The 22,283-nt window shown below is 41.7% G+C and overlaps 2 protein-coding genes across 5 annotated transcripts in view; one reads left to right on the top strand and one right to left on the bottom strand.

Annotated features, from left to right (window-relative positions):
- The window catches only part of ERO1B (endoplasmic reticulum oxidoreductase 1 beta), a 61,114-nt gene extending 57,174 nt beyond the window's left edge, over positions 1-3,940 (bottom strand). Inside the window, exon 1 of the mRNA XM_039531850.1 lies at positions 3,441-3,940. Coding sequence (XP_039387784.1) covers positions 3,441-3,542 — 102 coding nt within the window. The 5' untranslated portion in view covers positions 3,543-3,940. The remainder of the gene's footprint in view (positions 1-3,440) is intronic.
- The window catches only part of EDARADD (EDAR associated death domain), a 43,008-nt gene continuing 24,548 nt past the window's right edge, over positions 3,824-22,283 (top strand). For 3 of the 4 annotated variants that reach the window (XR_005596642.1, XM_039531856.1, XM_039531855.1), the window contains exon 1: positions 19,369-19,686. Coding sequence is in view for 2 of the 4 variants with exons in the window: in XM_039531856.1 (XP_039387790.1) it covers positions 19,656-19,686 (31 nt within the window). In the remaining 2 variants the exon portion in view is untranslated. Of the gene's footprint in view, positions 4,235-14,499; positions 14,572-19,368; positions 19,687-22,283 lie in introns of those variants that run through there. The other variant, XM_039531858.1, reaches the window with a different exon arrangement.

Below are 22,283 nucleotides of genomic sequence, written 5' to 3'. Positions count from 1 at the left end.
AGAATACCATTTATTTAAATATTTTTGGATGTTTTCTACATTTTCAAATGTATTGATTTCAATTACAACGCAGAATACAAAGTGTACAGTGCTCGCTTTATATTTATTATAAATATTTGCACTGTAAAAAACAAAAGAAATAGTATTTTTCAATTCACCTAATACAAGTATCGTAGTGCAATCTCTTTATCATGAAAGGTTCAGCTACGAATGTAGAATTATGTACAAAAACAACCCTGCATTCAAAAATAAAACAATGTAAAACTTTAGAGCCTACAAGTCCACTCAGTCCTACTTCTTGTTCGTCTGAGCAATTGGCTGAACAAGTTTGTTTACATTTGCAGAAGATAATGCTACCTGCTTCTTGTTTACAATGTCACCTGAAAGTGAGAACAGGCATTTGCATGGCACTGTTGTAGCCAGCGACACAAGATATTTACATGCCAGATGAACTAAAGATTCATATGTTCCTTCATGCTTCAACCACCATTCCAGAGGACATGCGTCCATGCTGATGATGGGTTCTGCTCAATAACGATCCAAAGTACGACGTATGTACATTTTCATCAACTGAGACAGATGCCACCAGCAGAAGGCTGATTCTTTTTTGGTGATTTGGGTTCCGTAGTTTCCGCATCAGAGTGTTGCTCTTATAAGACTTCTGAAAGCATGCTCCACACTTTGTCTCTCTCAGATTTTAGAAGGCACTTCAGTTTCTTAAATCTTGGGTCGAGTGCTGTATCTATCTTTAGAAATCTCACATTGGCATCTTCTTATTTTGTCAAATTTGCAGTGAAAGTGTTCCTAAAACGAACATGCGCTGGGTCATGATCCGAGACTGCTATAACATGAAATATATGGCAGAATGCTGGTAAAACAGAGCAGGAGACATACAATTCTCCCCCAAGGAGTTCAATCACAAATTTAATTAACGCATTATTTTTTTAACAAGCATCATCAGCACGGAAGCAGGTCCTCTGGAAAAATGGCCGAAACATGAAGAGGCATATTAAGTTTTAGCGCATCTGGCATGTAAATATCTTGCAATGCCGGCTACAACAGTGCTATGCGAATGCCTGTTCTCACTTTCAGGTGACACTGTAATTAAGAAGCAGGCAGCATTATCTCCCATAAACAAACAAACTTGTTTCTCTTAGCGATTGGCTGAATGAGAAGTAGGCCTGAGTAGCCTTATGGGCTGTAAAGTTTTATATTGTTTTGGTTTTGAGTGCAGTTATATAACAAAAAACTACATTTGTAAGTTGCACTTTCATGATAAAGACATTGGACTACAATACTCGTATGAGGTCAACTGAAAAATATTATTTATCATTTTACAAAGCAAATATTTGTAATAAAAATATAAAGTGAGCACTGTACACTTTGTATTCTGTATTGTAATTGAAATTAATATATTTGAAAATATAGTAAACATCCAAAAATATGTAATAAATTTCAATTGGTATTCTATTGTTTAACTGTGCAATTAATCGTGATTTTTTTAAATCATAATTAATTTTTTGAGTTAATCAAATGAGTTAACTGTGATTAATTGACAGCCCTACAAATATCTAAACCTTGGTTTGAAAAACAGTTGATATCCCTCCCAGTTTAAAGATTAAACATACAACGAAACTTGCATAAAGGTTTGTTAATGACAGCATTAAGAACCACCGGCAAAAAACCCACAAAACAAAAAACCCACCAAGCCTGCTTTAAAGACAATTTAATTTGGATATGGATGGATGTATCATTTAATGTATCCCATGAAATTTCCAACACATTTTCATAGATTCATGGAGTTTAAGGCCAAAAGGAACCATGAGATCATCTACTCTGACCTCCTGTATATCACATTCCATTAAATTTCACCCAGTTACTCCTGTATTGAGCCCACTAACTCTTTTTTCACTAAAGCATAACTTTCAGAAAAAGCAACAAAGAATCCTGTGGCACCTTATAGACTAACAGACGTTTTGCAGCATGAGCTTTCGTGGGTGAATACCCACTTCTTCGGATGCAAGTCTTGCATCCGAAGAAGTGGGTATTCACCCACGAAAGCTCATGCTGCAAAACGTCTGTTAGTCTATAAGGTGCCACAGGATTCTTTGTTGCTTTTACAGATCCAGACTAACACGACTACCCCTCTGTAACTTTCAGAAAGGCATTCAGTGTTAATTCTAATTTGAAGACATCAAGAAGAATTCACGACTTCTCTAGGTAGCTTGTTTCAATGGTTAATCACTCTCACTTAAAAATGTGCACCTTATTTCCACATTGAATTTGTCTGGCTTGAGTGTTTTGTTTCACTTAAATAAAAGGTAATCTATACTGGGCAAGTGATTATTGACAGTCCCTTGGATGGTCACTTAGTGTAGGGCAGGTTGCATGGTATGAAAACCTTTAAAATGTAAATATATATTTAAAACAAGCAAAAGAGATGACAAGAACCTGCTTGCTCTGCATGGATGTCAATGATTCCATAGGTTTTCCCTAGTCTCTTTGGCCAAAGCTTCACCTGCCCTCCCATATTACAGCTGCTACCTTAAATATGGCTGTTTCTGATAAATAAAAGTAAAAGACTCTCCACTTCCATAGTATTTTGGCATATGACACTCTCAGTTTCTCAAAACAATTAAAAAAGAATGGTAAGCATACCTCCATCTGTACAAGGGGGTAACAAAGCTTAATATTCAACATCAAGAGTGCAGTCAAAGTAACAGAAGACCTGAGTTCTGTTCCGAGCTCTAACTCCCTCATCCTTAAGCACTACCAACAGACCATACTATACCTCCCACAGACTTCCTAAAGAAGTCAGAGGTTTGCTTAAAAACGAATGGCATGATACAACCTATATCTTGTGAAACACTCCGGGATTGTTTAGGATTAAATTTGTACATATGTATATAAAGTACTGCTTCCTGAATTAAGCAACTCCTCTATTTAATGCCTGAATCTTTGTATAAAAATATTATGATAGCCCATAACAGAGAACTTCTCTGTGCATTCATCTTTTCAAAATTTCAGAGAATACCCCAATCATATACCCCCTTGGCACGGTTACAAGTAAGCCACATTAAACATTTGCTCGGCTACTGTTTGCAAATGAAACCAAAATAGCTCCCCCATGAAACCTCAGCGCATCTCACTCAGCAAGAGGCAGCGGAAAGAGAGATAAAGTAGAGAACGCTTGGTCCTGCAAACTGCTGACAACCTGCAGTCCCCCTCTTCGGAGCAGCCAGCAGCACCAAACCCAGAGCCCACGAAGCTCTTGGGATCCCTCTCAGGACAGACACGCTGCACACATGTGAACCGTTATCCAGCTGCGGACTGGCCGGAGAGGGAAAGCCCGGAACTCCAGCCCCCCCCTCTCCTCCGTCCCCCCAGCCCCCGACACAGGCAGCCGCCGCCGCAGCCCCTCGCCGGGCCCCCTCGCTCACCTGGGCCTCCACCGGACTCCAGATGCTGCCCAGCAGCAGGAGACGCACCGCCAGCCCCGTCCCCGCCGCTGTTCTCCGGGCGGCTCCGCGGGCGCTGCTCATGCTGCTCCCCCCTGGCCCCGCCACCCCGGGGGGCCCTCGCCCCGCTCCGCCGCGCGGCCAAGGACTCGGCACCGGGCAGGGGATGGACGCGGGCGCACCGGGACCGGCTGACGCTGTCGGCGCTGCCTCCGCCGGGCACCTGTCAGGAGAGGGCGCCGCGCTCACCTCCGCCCGCCTCAGCCACGCTCCCGTGTGCGCCGCGCCGCCCGGCCCGGCCCCCAGCCTCCTACCTCGCTGCACGGCGGCGGCCACCCAACCGCCGCCGGCCGCGCAAAGCACTCTGGGAATTGGAGTCCAACCGGCCGCACTTCCCAGCCCGGTTTGGGGGCTGGGACTACAGGAGGCGGGCCCCGAGCGGCGGCCAATCAGAGATAACCACGCGCACCTCCAAAACAAGAGGCGGTGACTTAGTACCTGTCACTGGGAGGGAGAGAGGGGCGGGGCTAGGGCTGCCCAGAGCCTCCTGTCCCGCCTTCTCCCCCCGGGGCCCCTGCGCAAGGGGCTAGGGGGTGTCCGGGAGAGTCTTCTGTGACGTTGTCTGCACAGGCGGCTGGCCTCTGGTTCGCGCCTTGCGTGGCCTCTGTGCTCGGCGCATGGATGAGGGGGGAAGCACGTCACTGGCTGTGTCCCATGCCCCAGTCAGTGGGGCTTCCTTCCTGCAGCCCCACAGGAAAATACTCGTTATTTTAAAGGTAGAACATGTGATGGTAACACCTCCCCCCCACAATCAATGGGGAGCTTGGGCAAAAGCCCGGTGCCTGAAACCAACGAAGTGGGTATTCATCCACAAAAGCTCATGCTCCAAAACGTCAGTAGTGTATAAGGTGCCACAAGACTCTTTTCAGAGTAGCAGCCGTGTTAGTCTGTATCTGCAAAAAGAACAGGAGTACTTGTGGCACCTTAAAGACTAACACGTTTATTTTAGCACGAAAGCTCATGCTAAAATAAATTTGTTAGTCTTTAAGGTGCCACAAGTACTCCTGTTCTTTTTACAAGACTCTTTGCTGGTTTTACAGATCCAGACTAACACGGCTACCCCTCTGATACTTGACAGTTATAATTCCTAATTCACTGCTGCTGGGGTTTGGGCCATTATTGCAAAATATAGGAGTGTTTTTAAATAAAAATAGCCAAATTTTGACAATTGCAGGAGGCCACTATGGTGACGGCAACACCATCTTGTACTGAGACCATGGGGTGGGTGTGAGGACCCCTGAGTTCTTTGTCCTTTCCTGAAAGCAATTTGTTCCCTGACCTGGGACACTGCACTTAATCCTTCTCTGTCTCTGCCATCTGCAACATGGTTACACAATACAACCTCTATTATACAAGTCTCAATGATCTGCAACTGCTTGTTATTAAAAACAAGTCAGGTTCCCTCGTCTACTAATTATACTGAAAATTCCCTTAAGTATCCAGATTTATTCAGTGTCCCTTCCCTGTCATATTTATTAACAGAGCACAGCCTGTTTCGTACTTTTGCAGATGTGTTGTGCGTTTCAAATAATGAATATTTGCTAATGCCCTTTGACAGCCATAGAGATAAGATGCTCTAGAAATAGAAAGTATATTTAAAGATTAGCTCATTTTATCTTTACTACCACTAAAATGCTGAGAAGTATGTGTTGAAGTTACTTTGAAAGATTTTATATAGGTAAATTTCATTAATTAAAGGTGGCTTTTTTTCTTTCGGATTAAACTTCCCTTTACCTTTTTTCTCATCACATTTTCTTTCACAAGAGGCATTTCTAGAGATGGCAGCATGGTCTCTCCCTTGTAACTAAAGGAAATCTAAGAAGCTGGGGAACATGCTTCAGTCCTGTCAGGTTACTCTCTTGAAAAAGTAGAGAAGCTTTCAGTCATGTCTGTATTACAACCAACTGAAGTTCAAGTCCCTTTCTTGTCTGGCTTGTTTTTCAGAGGTCCAGCAATCCTGGGAACTGCAATAGGAGTGATACCTCTACTGTTATTCTCTTCTTTTCCAAATGCCAAGGAGTTGGCTCAGTAACAACCATTAGTCCCAGGCAATTAAGTATATTGCTGTAATTCATTGCCAATGTTTGCAAGAGCTCTTCTTTTTAATGTTCGAAAAGGAGGGTTATATGGATTTCAAGAGCAGTGCTTGCTTCACAGAGATGCTAGACTCTGGTAGCTAAAAAAAAACCTCTCCCACATTCATGAAAAAAGACTTTTTATTCCTTAGAAGTTCTTTACAGAACTACTGTGTTTTGTAAAAATTGGAGAATGGTTCCTTAGTTATATACAAGGTCCTGTGTGCTGTTTCACATTCAATCTAAATTATGTGCAGCGGTGCTAGAATTATGGTTTAATTTTCAATCCCACTCCTAAACTTCCCCCACACCCCTCATCATGATCTTCTTAGTCCCCGAGAATATCCCTTATAGGGATGATCTGAAGCTCATTGAAGTCCGTGCAATCTTTAAAATGATTTCAGTGGACTTTGGATCAGGCCAATATTATTTATTTTCATATTAATTCAAATTTGTTTTACATTACCCCCTGAAAAATTTAAATGTGCCACAGATTTTGGTATGGAAAACAACTGCATTGCTGAAGCTGTCCTGGGAAAAAGTTTTGACAGATAGGTAGGAGGCATTTGTGAAGGTCACACCAGTGAATACATGGGAGGCACGGTTTTTTGAGGGGTTTTTTTGTTTTTTGTTTTAGAGAGAGAGGATGCAGTTGCTCTTTTCTTTCTCTTTTAGGTAGCTTCAGTTGAGACCATTAATGTAGGGAACAGAGGGTTCAATAATTCATTCCCCACCTAAGGAAACCTTAACAGCAATTTCTGATCCCATCCCACTCCAGAATCTGCCACTACTTCCTACAGCAAAGGATCAGTATATTTACTGAATGTTTCCGCTGAAATTATTAGTGGTAAAATGGTTAATGGTGACAATTACATTGTCGTACTTAAACTTTAATGTCAACACTCCACTGTACTTAATGAAGACAGTTCACACTTCTTACAGAGCTCTTGTTTCAAGCTGTCTGCAAATTAAAGTGACATCACTGCATCACTTTGCATTGTGATCACATTATGAAAGTTTTCTTCACAACTATAAAGGACTGATTTTTTCTTAAATGAAGGCATACATTCAGAAGCACTACAGTAACTCCTTGCTTAACGTTGTAGTTATGTTCCTGAAAAATGTGACTTTAAGCGAAACAATGTTAAGTGAATCCAATTTGCACATAAGAATTAATGTAAATGGGGGGGGGGTTAGGTTCCAGGGAAATTTTTTTCACCAAACAAAAGGCTATATTATAGATATATACACACACAGTATAAATTTTAAACAAACAATTTAATACTGTACATAGCAATGATGATGGTGAAGCTTGGTTGAGGTGGTGGTGTCAGAGGGTGGAATATTTCCCAGGGAATGCCTTAGTGCTGAATGATGAACTAGCACTCAGCTGAGCCCTCAAGGGTTAACACGTTGTTAATGTAGCCTCACACTCTACAAGGCAGCACAAATGGAGGGAATGGAAACAGCTTGGCTGGCAGAGACACACACTCTGTGTGTGTGAGAGAGAGAGATGCGCATTGCCACTTTAAATACTCTGACTGCTGACCGCACTCTAAGTACATTGCCTTTTTAAGTAGATCAGCAACTGCTAGCAAGCTTCCTCCATCCTGAGCCCTGTCTTGCTGCCCCCGCCCCCTGCTCTAGGGAGATGGGGTAAGCGGGGTACAGGAGCAGGGTGGAGGGGGACACCCTTACATTAGCACCCCTCTCCCACCCTCCCTGCACAGCAAGCAGGAGGCTCCCAAGAGCAGCTCCAAGGCAGAGGGCAGGAGCAGCACATGGCAGTGCGGGGAGGGACAGCTGAACTGCCCAGCAATTGATAGCCTGCCAGGCGGCTGCTGCACAGGAAACTTAGGGGAGTGGGGAGCTAATGGGTGGGGGCTGCCAGTCCACCCTGATTCCAAGCCCCCACCAGCTAGCTGCAACAGGCTGCTATTTCTGCAAGCGGTGGACAAAGCAGGCAGCTGCCAAACAACGTAATAAGGGAGCATTGCACAACTTTAAACGAGCATGTTCTCTAATTGATCAGCAACGTAACAACAAAACAACATTAACTGGGACGACTTTAAGTGAGGAGTTACTGCAGGGGTAGGCAAACTATGGCACGTGTGCCGAAGGTGGCACGCAAGCTGATTTTCAGTGGCACTCACACTGCCTGGGTCCTGGCCACTGGTCCGGGGGGCTCTGCATTTTAATTTAATTTTAAATGAAGCTTCTTAAACATTTTAAAAACCTTATTTACTTTACATACAACAATAGTTTAGTTATATATTATAGACTTATAGAATGAGACCTTCTAAAAACGGTAAAATGTATTACTGGCACGTGAAACCTTAAATTACAGTGAATAAATGAAGACTCAGCACACCACTTCTGAAAGGTTGCCGACCCCTGAGTTACTGTATTATGACAAACTTGAAAAGCTCACAATTATGCAACCATTTCCACTGCCACATAATTGCATTATAGATAGGGCTCTGTTTATTTAATAGAAATTAGAGACAAAGTATTTATTGAGTCATTGTTGCTTATTCAGTTGTCACTGCAGATTATTCTACTTCATATAGAGAGAGCTCTGTTTGCCTTTAACTCAGATTGGGCCTAATCCTGCTCACATTGAAAATCAATGGAAATGTTGCTTTTGACTTCATAACATAAGAACAACCATATTGGGTCAGACCAAGCATCCATCTAGCCCAGCATCTTGTCTGCTGACAGTGGCCGGTGCCAGATACTTCAGAGGGAATGAACAGAACAGGGCAATTTTGAGTGAATCATACTCCATTATCCAGTCCCAGCCAGGGCCGGCTCCAGACCCCAGCGCGCCAAGCGCGCGCATGGGGCGGCATTTTCCCTGGAGGGCGGCAGGCGGGTCCGGCGGACCTTCCGCAGTCATGCCTGTGGGAGGTCCACCGGAGACGTGGGACAGCGGACCTCCCGCAGGCATGACTGCGGAGGGTGCGCTGGTCCCGTGACTCGGGTGGACCTCCCGCAGGCACGCCTGCAGATACTCCACCGGAGCCGCCGGACCAGCGAACCCTCGGCAGCTGCGGGAGGTCCACTGGAGCCGCGGGACCAGCGGATCCTCCGCAGTCATGCCTGCGGGAGGTCCGCTGGTCCCCCGGCTCCGGTCACCTCCCGCACGCATGACTGCTTGGGGCGGCCAAATTGCAAGAGCCGCCCCTGGTCCCAGCTTATGGCAGTCAGAGTCTTAGGGACACCCAGAGCAGTGGGGTGTGTCCCTGACCATCTTGGCTATTAGCCATTGATGGACCTATCCTCTGTGAATTTATCTAATTCTTTTTAAACCCAGTTGTATTTTTGGCCTTCACAACATCCCCTGGCAATTTGGCTGTGTTGTGTGAAGAAATACTTCATTTTTTTGTTTTAAACATGCTGCCTGCTAATTTTATTTGGTGACCCCTGGTTCTTGTGTTATGTGAAGGGGGTAAATAACACTTCCATATTCACTTTCTCCACACTATTCATGATTGTATAGACTTCTATCATATCCCCCCTTAGTATTCTCTTTTCCAAGATGAACAATCCCAGTCTTTTTAATCCCAGTCTCCTCATAGGGAAGCTGTTCCATTCTCTCCATTTTTTCCAATTCTAATATATTTTGTTTGAGATGGAATGACCAGAATTGCACTCAATAATCAAAGTATGGGTGAACCATGAATTTATATAGTGGCATTATGATATTTACTGTTTATTATCTATCACTTTCCTAATGGTTCCTAACATCTGCTCGCTTTTTTGATTGCCTCTGCACACTGAGCAGATGTTTTCAGAGAACTATCCACAATGACTCCACAATTTATTTCTTGAGTAGTAACAGCTAATTTAGATCCCATCATTTTGTATGCGTAGTTGAGATTATGTTTTCAAATATGCATTGTTTTGCATTTATCAACATTAAATTTCATCTGCCATTTTGATGCCCAGGACCCAGTTTTGTGAGATCCCTTTGTAACTCTTCGCAGTCAGCTTTGGGCTTAACTATCTTGAATAATTTTGTATCGTCTGTAAATTTTACCATCTCACTGATCACCCCCTTTTCCAGAGCATTTATGAATATGTGGAATAGCACAGGTTCCAGTACATATCCGCTATTTACCCATTTTGTACACTGACCACATTCCTACCCTTTGTTTCCTATCTTTTAACCAGTTACTGATCCATTAGAGAACCTTTCCTCATATCCCATTACTGCTTACTTTGCTTAAGAGCCTTTGGTGAGGGACCTCTTGTCAAAGCTTTCTGAAAGTCCAAGTACACTATATCCACTGGATCACCCTTGTCCACATGTTTGTTATTCCTTCAAAGAATTCTAATAGATTAGTGAGATGTGACTTCCCTTAACAAAAGCCATGTTGACTTTTCCCCCAACAAATTGTGTTTATCTATGTGTCTGATAATTCTGTTCTTTACTGCAGTTTCAACCAATTTGCCTGGTACTGAAGTTAGGCTTACTAGCCTGTTATTCCCAGGATCGCCTCTAGAGGCATTCTTAAAAATCGATGTTACATTAGCTATCCTCGGGCTGGTCTACACTAAGGGGAAAAATCGATATAAGATACGCAACTTCAGCTACGTGAATAACGTAGCTGAAGTCGAAGTATCTTATATCGATAACTTACCCGTCCTCACGGCGCGGGATCGATGTCCGGGGCTCTCCATATCGACGACGCCACGGCCGTTCGGGGCGGTGGAGTTCCGGAATCGATAGAAGCGCGTTCGGGGATCGATATATCGCATCTAGATGAGACGCGATATATCGATCCCTGAAAAATCGATCGCTACCCGCCGATACGGCGGGTAGTGTAGACGTAGCCCTCAAGTCATCTGGTACAGAGACTGATTTAAGCAATAGGTTATACACCACACTTAGTAGATCTGCAATTTCATATCTGAGTTCATTTAGAACTCTTGGGTAAATACTGTCTGGGTCTGGTGACTTATTACTGTTTATTTGTTCCAAAAACCTCTTCTATCAGTGGGACCAGCATCGGGACCTGACTGTGGAAATGTGCAGTAATATTTTTTAGCAAACACTGAGCCAAATTCGTCATTGGTGTAACACGGCTGAAGTCAATGGAATTATACCTGGGCTAAATTTTGCCCAGTATAGCTCTATCTAATCTCACAAACTTTTAAAGAAGTTCCCTACTGTTGCTAACATTGATTCAGCTGCACCAATGTTATTTTCCCAATGGTGGGAAATATTTGAAAAATACCCCGTGTGTAGACAAGGCCTGTGTTTTATAGGTTTTATGAAATGGCTCTAGAGGAAACAGAGTTGTATTGCAAAATGCAAATCAGCCATTGCAGGAAAATTATAAGGCTGGTAATAAAAACAAGGAGTCCTTGTGGCACCTTAGAGACTAACAAATTTATTTGGGCATAAGCTTTTGTGGGCTAGAACCCACTTCCCGAAAGCTTATGCCCAAATAAATTTGTTAGTCTCTAAGGTGCCACAAGGACTCCTCGTTGTTTTTGCTGATACAGACTAACACGCTACCACTCTAAAGGCTGGTAATGTATATTAAACCTGCTTCTTTCAAGGAAAAGTGCAGTGATATTATAATACCTTGCCTGGGGCTGTTACTGGGAAGAGAGGGATAGTCTCATCTTCTGCCTTAATGGTATATAGCATGTTCAGCTGGGTTGGTGGGGATAAGTTCACAATATATTTAATTTTTCAATGTATAGTGTGCTGCTAGGCACAGGAATATAGATATAAAATTTAAAATGAGATAATAATATTACTTTAAAAATGCAAATAATTTTTGGCAAATTATCCTTTTCTTACCATCAGCAAGCATGGAAGACTCTGAATGTGTCAGAACACGTACAAATCTGCAATGTTGGTGGGTGGGCCAAAAAATGGGAAATCCACACAGGAGATCTGCATCACTGAACTCTGTGGTGATGGCATTGCTCCCTGTTTTTGTGCATAGGTACATTTTGGGGCAGGGTAGAGAGCAGTGTGGTGGGCCCATGGATTTTTACATGGATCCATTGGTCAAACCTTCCTTTGCAGTAAGGCAGAAGGGAGGCAAAGCAGCCACTGAAGCTACTGCAACCTTGATGCTTTACAAATAGTGGTTTCACTGACGCTGTGTGGCCAGTTTTTCATTTCCCAGCATATCTCCCCTGCACACAGCTCATATATTCTGACTGTGCACATGACCCAACATTTGGCACTCAGTGTCTGGGTAAGCGTTTGTCACATGCTATCTGTTTTAATTTAGGAATATGTTATTGCACAGCTGTAAAAGATGGCCAGCTTCACATTTCAGCTTAGTAAGTCCCAGCTGATTTGCCAAGTTTGTGAAATGGGTTTCCAGAATCTCACACTGCTGGGTTTGAGAGCCTTCTGACCTTGAACTTTACAGGTTTTTCCTATTTGAACTTCTCATTCCTAAAGTTAGCAAAGTAAACTAGCAGAATCAATACATTACTGATTCCTCTTGCAAACTGGCAGACTCCAGTGGTGGGAACATGGGGGCTGTTGAGTAACAACAGCACATATTCTGATAATATCCCGCTCTCCCCACTGGTATCTGTCTGTTTATAACCACAGCATATACTAAGGATTGATGGAAAATCACACTATAAGTCACTTTTTAAAAAGACAGAAATAGCAAAAGACAAAAGAAATGGACAATCATGAAAACAAAGAGGGATGTATGTGGAAAGGTTCTTAAGAACATAAGAATGGCCATACTGGGTCCGAACAAAGGTGCATCTAGCCCAGGATCCTGTCTTCCAACCGTAGTTAATGCCAGGTGCCGCCGGGGAAATGAACAGAACAGGTTATCATCAAGTGATCCATCCCGTCACCCATTCTCAGCTTCTGGCAAACAGAGGCTAGAGATACCATCGCTGTGCATCCTGGCTAATAGCCATTAAACCCGGTTATAGCCTTGGCCTTCGCAACATCTTCTGGCAAGGAGTTCCACAGGTTGACTGTGCATTGTGTGAAAAAATACTTCCTTTTAGTTGTTTTAAACCTGCTGCCTATTAATTTCATTTGGTGAACCCTAGTTCTTGTGTTATGAGAAGGAGTATATAACACTTCCTTATTTACTTTCTCCACATCAGTCATGATTTTATAGACCTCTATCATATCCTTCCTTAGTTGTCTCTTTTCCAGGCTGAAAAGTCCAAGTCTTATTAATCTCTCCTCATATGGCAGCCGTTCCATACCCCAATCATTTTTGTTGCCCTTTTCTGAACCTTTTCCAATTCCAATATATCTTTTTTGAGATGGGGCGACCACATCTGCATGCAGTATTCAAACTGGCGTACCATGGATTTATACAGAGGCAATATGATATTTTCTGTCTTATCTATCCATTTCTTAATGATTCCTAACATTCTGTTTGCTTTTTTGACTGCTGCTGCACGTTGGATGGATGTTTTCAGAGAACTATCCACAATGACTCCAAGATCTCTTTCTTGAGTGGTAACAGCCAATTTAGACCCCATGATTTTATATGTATAGTTGGGATTATGTTTTCCAATGTACATTACTTTGCCATTTATCAACATTGAATTCCACCTGCCATTTTGTTGCTCAGTCACCCAGTTTTGAGACATCCTTTTGTAGCTCTTTGCAGTTTGCCTGGAACTTAACTATCTTGAGCAATTTTGTATCATCTGCAAATTTTGCCACCTCACTGTTTACAGCTTTTTCCAGATCATTTATGAATATATTGAATAGGACTGGTCCCAGTACAGACCCCTGGGGGACACCACTATTTACCTCTCTCCATTCTGAAAACTAACCATTTATTCCTACCCTTTGTTTCCTACCTTTTAATCAGTTACCAATCCATGAGAGGACCGTCCCTCTTTTCCGATGACAGCTTACTTTGCTTACATTTTCTATTTCTTTCCCCCATTATTAAGTATGTTGCTCAATCTGGTGTTATTAAGACCTGGACCAGATAGGCTTTGAACTGCATACAAGACAAGGGGTTAGACAAGGAAAGACAAGGAAGTACAAGAAGAAAAAAACAGCACGTATAGAAAAATCACAGAGCTAGATCTTTAGAACAAATATGTGGAAAACAGAAGAAAAAAAATTGAGTGAAGAAAAAGAGGTAAAGAATAACTGAGTACAAAGAGGAATAAAAGAAGAAAACAGATCCACGTGAAAGGGAGAGGGGTGTACAGTTAAATTCTGTGCTCTTATATTTTGTATGTGTTATATTGAATACTGACAAGTGTCACTGTGTGGTGCATAACTGTTGTCCTTGTCTGTAATACTAGACAGTACAGAGACAGAACAAGCTGTGGAAGACTTACTATAGTTACCTTTGGAAGCTTTCATTATTGAACAGATAGGACTCCAGGTGCTAACATGGAAGTACTGGACTAATACTGACTTAAATCTCAGCAGCAACTGAATTCAAAATTTTTAGACTTAGACACCTAACTCTATGTTTAGACACCTAAATTAAAGTGGTCCAATTTTCAGAAGCATTGAATACACACAATTCGAAATGATGTCAATGGGAGCTGCAGATGGTCAAGACCTCTGAAAATCAGGCCATTTATACGTAGGTGTCTAAGGGTCTGATCCTGCTCTTCTCAAAGTCCATGTTAAAACTTACATTGATTTCAGTGGTGCAGGATCAGGCCCAAAATATGGATTTAGGAGCCTAAGTTTGAACATTTTGATTTTGATATTTTCAGATGCCTGAGCAGATTCAGAGGGAGCTGAATCTAGCTGTTCTGACAGCAAATAAAAGTTTGTGCCATCTCTCTAGCCAGCATGCCTCTCCTCTTAAATATTAGTCATCGTATCACTGTGCTATAACTATCGAAAAGGGATTCTGTCATGGTTGGTAGGACTTATAACACTTGCACAATTGTTTGTCTTCTTATAGGTATTTGCAAAGGGGATATCTCCAAACTCCTCCATCCACAGCAAAACCAAAGGAAGAGGAAAACTCTACAAGGTAACTCAGTTTTCCTTGAATTCTTTGCTTGATTGGAGAAATGTGCTTATTAGGAGAGAGGCATTAATTTTGGAGATCTCACCTCATTCCAACCCTGATGAGCTTAGAGAACCTCAGGTAATGAAAAACCCCTTTCCCTAAAAGACAGAAGCTGTCCTGTACGGATGGCTAGTGCTTGGCTGGGTCCTCCTGAATTGGCTCAATAGCAGCCATGGCGGGACCTAGAAGAAGGCAATAGCACCACAATGTATTACCTCTCAACCTGATTTCTGAGTGGAAATCTAGGGGCAGAGAACAGCACTTCCCTTGTTCAATTCTCTGGCATCCTGCCTATGGAGGGACATCTACATAGGAAAAGGGAACTGGGACAGTACCATATAGGTGACACTCCTAGCCCACGCAGAAAATGGGAGATCTACTCTGAGATCTACCTAAAATGATCTAACTATATGTAATTGCTAGTATTTGTCTCCATTTTCTAAAAATATTTTTTTGTCATAGCATTCCTAGCAACCCTATAATAATATACTGTAGACATGCGAACACTCAGTAAAAAAAATTTTAGCCTTTCCAAAATTCAGAAACATTTTGTACATTTTCAGGGAACAAGTCTAGCAAGATACAGAAGCTGCCAACATTTGAAAGCTATAGAGGGACACTTGGGAGAAAAAACAGGAACATAACTTTTAACTCTGTTGAAATACATTAAACTTAGAGAGTTTAGGGGAAAGAGAGTGGAGAAATAGTAAATATTTTGTAAAACAAGGAATAACTTTCCTAAATAAGGATAGTTGAAATATGGGAAGCAACTAGAACTATTATTTATAAAACTGATCTCTGAAATACTAGCTTAATCTTGCCAGCCGGGGTTAGTAGCATAAACCAGTCCCAGGGAGGGAAATAACATGTTTCACTGAATAAGTTACAATGGGGATGAGGTTTATGTTCTGGTAGTGGGGAGCTGTTGCTTATTTCCTTGGCAGGAGGTCTTGGGTGACAAGTATGAGGTGAAGCTTATAGTCATTCATGTAGAGGTCCAGAATAGCACTTTGTTGAACAAGAACATACTGTGTGGGGGATAAAAAGGATGACATTGGCAGCCTTTATTCAGAAGACGGACAATTCTTTCTTAAACAAGGGGTATTGTTAGATCAGAAGTCTGTGTGATTTATCAGATTATTTACAGCTGTTTACAACCTCACCCTCTGTGCTCAAGGATTATTTTTGACCATTTACTTTTTGAAATGGTTGTAGCTACTTTGGGGCCTGATTCTATGAAGTCCAGAATACTTGCAAGGTACAGATCAGTTTCATTGAGTTCAGCACCTTTCAGGATCAGGCCTACTGCGGATGTAAATTGTATTCAAGTATATTGTCCTGATTAGATAAATGACTGCATTGTTTAAGAAAGTTTAATTGTTTTAATGCAATCTAACTTCTGGTGTTTACTTGTTACCATACAATCAAATTTATAGTCTTGCCACAATAATTGACGGTTCTGTTGATTTGTCAGTTAATAAAATAACAACTGGTGATTTATATTTCTATCATTAAATTAAGATAAAAGACTGGAAAGTTAACCACTAAATTGATTTACACAGCTAATAGTGTGTACCAGATTACTATATCACATTGCTGAATCCTTTATTTAGGTCCAGGGAACAAGTACCTGTTTTGTTCCTGCTAACCTAAATGTTGAGATGGGTTCGTTGACCAGAATATTGACCTTTTTCTGTGACTACAGTACTTTAGTTTAAAAAGTGTTCAATTAATTTTTAAATAAAGTGATCAAGAGTTCTTTGTCAAATTTAAGAATTCTTCCACTTGAAATTCAACTTTGAGAAACTGAAGTGACTTGCAGAAACAGCCTTATTAGTATGTTATTAATAGTGTTAACCACTTTTCAGGGCTAGCCAGTTTTATTTCATTTCCAAACTATGGAAGATATTAGGAGGTGGAGTGTGAGATAGTAAATAGCACTAAGCCTCAAACCTGGGGCAGCACCCAGTAAAAATGGTAAATTCTGTAGTTTACAGCATCATCACAGTGGTATAAAATTTTTATTAAAGCTAATGTTAAAAAAAATTATATAATACCAGGGGCGGCTCTAGCTTTTTTGCCTCCCCAAGCATGGCAGGCAGGCTGCCTTCGGCGGCTTGCCTGCGGGAGGTCCCCGATCCCACGGATTTGGTGGCATGCCTGCAGGAGGTCCACTAGTTCCGCGGCTTTGGCGTACCCACCACTGAAGCCGCGGGACTGGCGGATGTCCCGTAGGCAAGCTGCCGAAGGCTGCCTGACTGCCGCCTTTGCAGGAACCGGCGAGGAGCCTCCCACGGCTTGCCGCCGCAGGCACGCGCTTGGAGTGCTGGTGCCTGGAGCTGCCACTATGTAATACATAGGTTGGGAAAAGAGTGTCTGTACATCTGGGTATAGTGCTTAGATTATCCACAAATATAAAGTTAGTTTTTAAAAGTCATGAGATACATAGAGTACATAATCAGCAATAACCCAAATGTAGGTGATTTAACAAATTGTACAGAGATTTGGTTGTGGAAAGCAAAGTATATCAATGAGTGGAGACTGTCCCTCAGTAACTGAGAATTAGGTTGGTTGTCCATTTAGAAAATACAATCATCACAATGGTATATTACAATAGTATGTCATCTTTTACATATTGAAGGAACCAAGGTACACACTGATATATATATACAAATATTTAATATATATCCAGTGTAGGCATATTTGTTTTTTTAACTGCAGCCACCTCTGGGGTAGAATTTGCAGCCTTTGAACAGTGCACAACAACACTACACAACCATGTCTTCATCCACGACATGGCATTCCTGTTGCTGAGGCATAAGCTTAGCAAGCCTAGAATCCAGAAAATTCTTAGCTATGGTATATCCTTGTCTACCACTGACAATTGTAGGGGAGACTCCCACTGTTGATCTAGCACTGGTGCAGATCTGTGAAGAAACAAGTTTTATTTTCTTTCCAGATCCTTAGCTTGATTACTAGGTCAGAAAAAAGTTCGTACTTCAAAAGAAATTCTTCCCAGATGAGGATGTAGAGTCAGCAATTTTATTGCTGACTAAGCTCTGGTTAAATAAGGGAAAGCCACCATTTGCTGGGAGTACTTGTCAATAGTTAAATTACATGGGAACCATCAAAGCCAATCAGTAGTATGAGGAATCTGATGAAGAGACTCAAATTACATGGCTCAAGCAAACACTTTTCCTTTGCTTGTTACACAAGTGATGCCAATGATAGGGATTTTTGAACACTCTTGGAGCCAAAGCTGTATCCATTTAACTCAATGGCATAACTTTCATTTATTTCAGTAGAAGCAGGGTTGGGATCTTGGTCCTTTCAAATAAAGGACCTGGTAGGAATAGGATGAATTGGAATTACAGTACAACACAGAAGGAAATTTCTCTGCAACTGTTTCTTTTATTAGAATTCACAGATACATAAAACTGAGACACTGAAAAATTGCTAAGAAATTTTAAGTGTTATTGAAAATATGAAAAATAGATTCAAGTGTTGTATTTGAAACTAACATGAAAATTAGGGCAATTTAGTATATATTGTTTTCTTTAGATTTTTATCATGCATGGAATATGGAAAAATCAATTAAACAAAACTACGCAATTTCTTGTATTGCTATATATTAACAGCCAAATTCTACCTTTAGTTACACCTGTGAAAATCCATTGATTAGTGGATTTATTTTGGTGTAACAGAGTAGAATTTGGCCCTAAAATAGATTAATTAATAAAATAAATACAAATGTTGATTGTACAAAAGCAACTGATGTAAGACTATGTTAATATATAACTGAAATATTATACATACACAAGTAGATAAGATAACAACATATGAGATTCTTTATTAAGAACATTATCCCATTTATTGACCTATTTGAAGAACTCTATATTACCTTTAAATATGTTAAACCCAATACATGAGTTTTTAAAAAAAATCTCTACCAAATGAGAGAGTTTAGCACAGGCTGTGTGAGTGTAAATGATGGAGATTTCTAAAACAAAAAATAAAAAAAGATACAGTAAAATCATCAGGGATAAGAAGAGAGCCTTTTAAAAAAATTACCGGGTACTTAAAAATTAGTCTGATGGCCGAGATCCTGAAAACACGTACGAAATCAAGCCCTGACTCTGCCTTGTGATCCACATAGGCATAGCAGTCAATCCTCAGGGATCACAAGGTATGATCAGGGTCTTAACTTTAGGCATATAGGTAAAGTTATTTACATCCGTAAATATTTGAAGGATCAGCAAATATGCTTGGATTGTAGAGTGTGATATAATAAATTAATTACAGTTCCTAACTGCAATATTATATTGCTTTGTGTGCTGAACTATATATCATATTTAATTTTAATTCATATACATTATGTATTTTTTAAAAATAGCAAAATGCATTGATTTTATTCATTATCTTAGCATAATTGAGAAGAATTTATTTCTAGGAATATTAAATACATACATGTATTTTATATACACACATATGTACATTTCTATAATATACATATACATACTCTCCTACACAAGAGAATCATATTTTTTACACACACACACACACACACACACACACACACACACACACACACACACACTCTTACTCTTTTCCTGAATATAATTTTCATATGGATATATCTAAATAAAAACCAACTATATACAGGGGAGAACGAATACTATAGAGGTAGGGCAAAAATACATACACTTGAAAATCAAATAAAAACACATGGTTTTAATGAACGCTGAATGAGAGGTGGTGGCAGGGGACAAGCCCCTACAGGTGACAGGCACAGACACACCTCTGCCCACTTTCAGCCTGAGCTCTACCTGCAGCTTCCGCTCCCCAGAGAGACGCTTCACCTCCTTGGTTCAATACCCAACCAGGAAGTGGAGAAGAAAGCAAAGCAGAGCGGGAGGCAGTAGCGCCCGCTCGCATTAGCGTGGGGGGTTACCCGGCCGCGCTGCAGAGGATTTTCCACTTACGCACAGGCACTAATCCTCGACCTCCGTTTGGCACGGCTGCCAGTCTTCCCCCGCACCCACCCGATGGCGTCTCTCCAGGACCCTCTGCGTGAAGGTAAAGTCCCCACTGCCCCCCGGCGGAGGGTGCGCGGCGCGCCCCGCTGGAGTCTGCCCGGGGGCCAGGGTGGGAGCGTGTGCGGCGCGCGGCCAGGGCAGCTCTGGAGGCAGGTCCCTGGGGCAGGGCTGGAGGAGGGAGTCCGGAGTGTCCATTGGGAGCCGCGGAGACAGCGCCCAGGATGGACATTAACAGCAAGGAACAAGTGGGGTTTTTTTACCCACCAAAGCTTGTGCCCAAATAAATCCATTAGTCTTGAAGGTGCCCCCGGACTCCTCCTCGTTTTTGTGGCTACAGACTAACGGGGCTACCCCCTGATACTTGACAGGATGGACATTGCCCCTCCCTTACTCTGCTGGGGCCGGGCGGCTTTTCCTTCCCAGCTGTGCCTGCGCTGTAGTGGAGGGAGCCCGCAGCAGCTTCCGCTCTGTCTAGCCCTGCGTGTGTTTCATGTGCGGAGCTGTGCTCTCTGCGCACAGCTGATCAGTACAAGGGGCTTTCCCCTCCCTGAGCCCAGCCACGCTGGGGATGGGATCAGAGCTGCCAGATTTTCTCCCGTAGGAAACGTTGCCTATTAAAACTTTCAAGCTAGCACAAGTAAGCCCAGCAAGCCGCTCTGCTTTTGACGAAGGCCGCCAAGCCCGCCTCCTCTCCCCACATTGTGTATGAAAGAGAGTTTGGGAGGGATATTAAAAATGATTCTTTGCATTTGCATAGCCCCTCACCTCAGAGGATCTCAAAGTGTTTTATGATTCACTAGCTCAGGCATGAATACATTAATCCTGGCAGCACCCCTAAGGTACAACACAAGCTGTCTTTTATTACAAAGAGGTCCAAAAAGTTGCCTGCCTCAGGGAGGTTTTGCGGATTCTGGATATAGCATTTTTTTTAACCCATTGTACCAGTTTTATAGGAGTTAACTAAGGATTCCTGGCCTTGTCTAGACAAGAAGGGCTTTGAGTCCCCCCACACCCAATTTTGTTAGCTAACAGTTTAGCATGTTCTGTGCTGGTGGAATTTAGCACACGCTGAAATACAACATGCCTTGTCTACACTAGAGTTTAGAACACATATATTAGTTTGCGCGAGCTCAGGGGTCGGCAACCTTTCAGAAGTGGTGTGCCGAGTCTTCATTTATTCACTCTAATGTAAGGTTTTACCTGCCAGTAATACATGTTAACATTTTTAGAAGGTCTCTTTCTCTAAGTCTAGAATATATAACTAAACGATTGTTGTATGTAAAGTAAATAAGGTTTTAAAAATGCTTAAGACACTTCATTTAAAAATATATTAAAATGCAGAGCCCCCCGGACCGGTGGCCAGGACCCGGGCAGTGTGAGTGCCACTGGAAATCAACTCGCTTGCCGCCTTCTGCACACATGCCATAGTTTGCCTACCCCAGCTGCTAGCTAATACAATCTAACCTCCTACTCCACAAACACGTTTTTTCCCCTAGTCAAACCAAGGCGTGAGGAAGTGATTAAGGCCAACATCTTCAAACTGGATGACCACTGGCACTTAAATATGTATTTGAATGCATACCATTAGAAACCTGATTTTGAATATTTCAGCTTAAATAACTTCTGTCCAGTCAGTGGCAGAGTTTACACCATTTGTAACAAACAGAGATGTAGCACCAGAAGTAAACAGATTCACCAAAAGGCAGAATGTAATGCAGTGCAGTATAATTGTATATAATGTTCCATCATGTTTATAATGGTATTTCTGGACGCCATTTGCCTAATCAGAGCCTCATTGTTTATTGGGCCAATAGGTCTCTGGGCTTGTCGACATTAAGAATATTTGTACTAGTGTAATTACATTGATGTAGTTACACTGAAACAAAGGGGGGCTTACACCAGTGTAATTTAATTTGGTAATTATGCTAAGATGGTGTAAGCTTCACTACCTGCTGGTGTAGAGTGTCTATATTTGAGGTACATTACAAGAAGGTAACTACATATATGTGATTGCACTGGTTCAAATTTTCTTAAATTAGACAAGCCCTCAGCCTTGAAGCTACCTATCTTCCTCTGGCCAATAGTGGTTCAAAGTAGAACAGGGAGTGAGAATAATAAAAATCCATTTGTTTTCTTTCTTGTATGATCATATTTATTTGAGTCAGAGAAAAATTTATATTAAGTAGTCATATTGATCTTTGTTTGTTGATAGTCCTGAAGAGAAATGACCTAGGAGAAACAACAGGAATAACCCTTTTCAGTGTCTAAGATATACATATTTTAAAAGTTGTCATACAAACAAGTTATCCCTAAACCATGGGAGAAAGCATTAAACGCTTCCGTGCAACAAGTAATACATTCAGGGGTTTCTTAAATAATTTAGTGTTTTTCACAACAAAGAATTTTTGCAAGTGGAAAAAATGTTATTTCCATTATATAACTCTGCCACTTTTCACCAAGAGTGCTTGTTCATTGGTGGAAATAGAGAAGTATCACTCTTTGCTACATTTGGGAATTCTTCTAAAAAATTTGTTAAACATGATACTATCACACAGCTCTTGTCATCTCATCCCAGGCTTTTCTTGCCAGTGCCAAAAGCAGACCTGGGGAAAGGGATCAACTGATGGGATTCCACAC

The sequence above is a fragment of the Mauremys reevesii genome, linkage group 3 (genome assembly GCF_016161935.1).
Source record: "Mauremys reevesii isolate NIE-2019 linkage group 3, ASM1616193v1, whole genome shotgun sequence".
Taxonomy (NCBI): Eukaryota; Metazoa; Chordata; order Testudines; family Geoemydidae; genus Mauremys; species Mauremys reevesii.
This window is presented reverse-complemented; position numbering and strand designations above follow the sequence as displayed.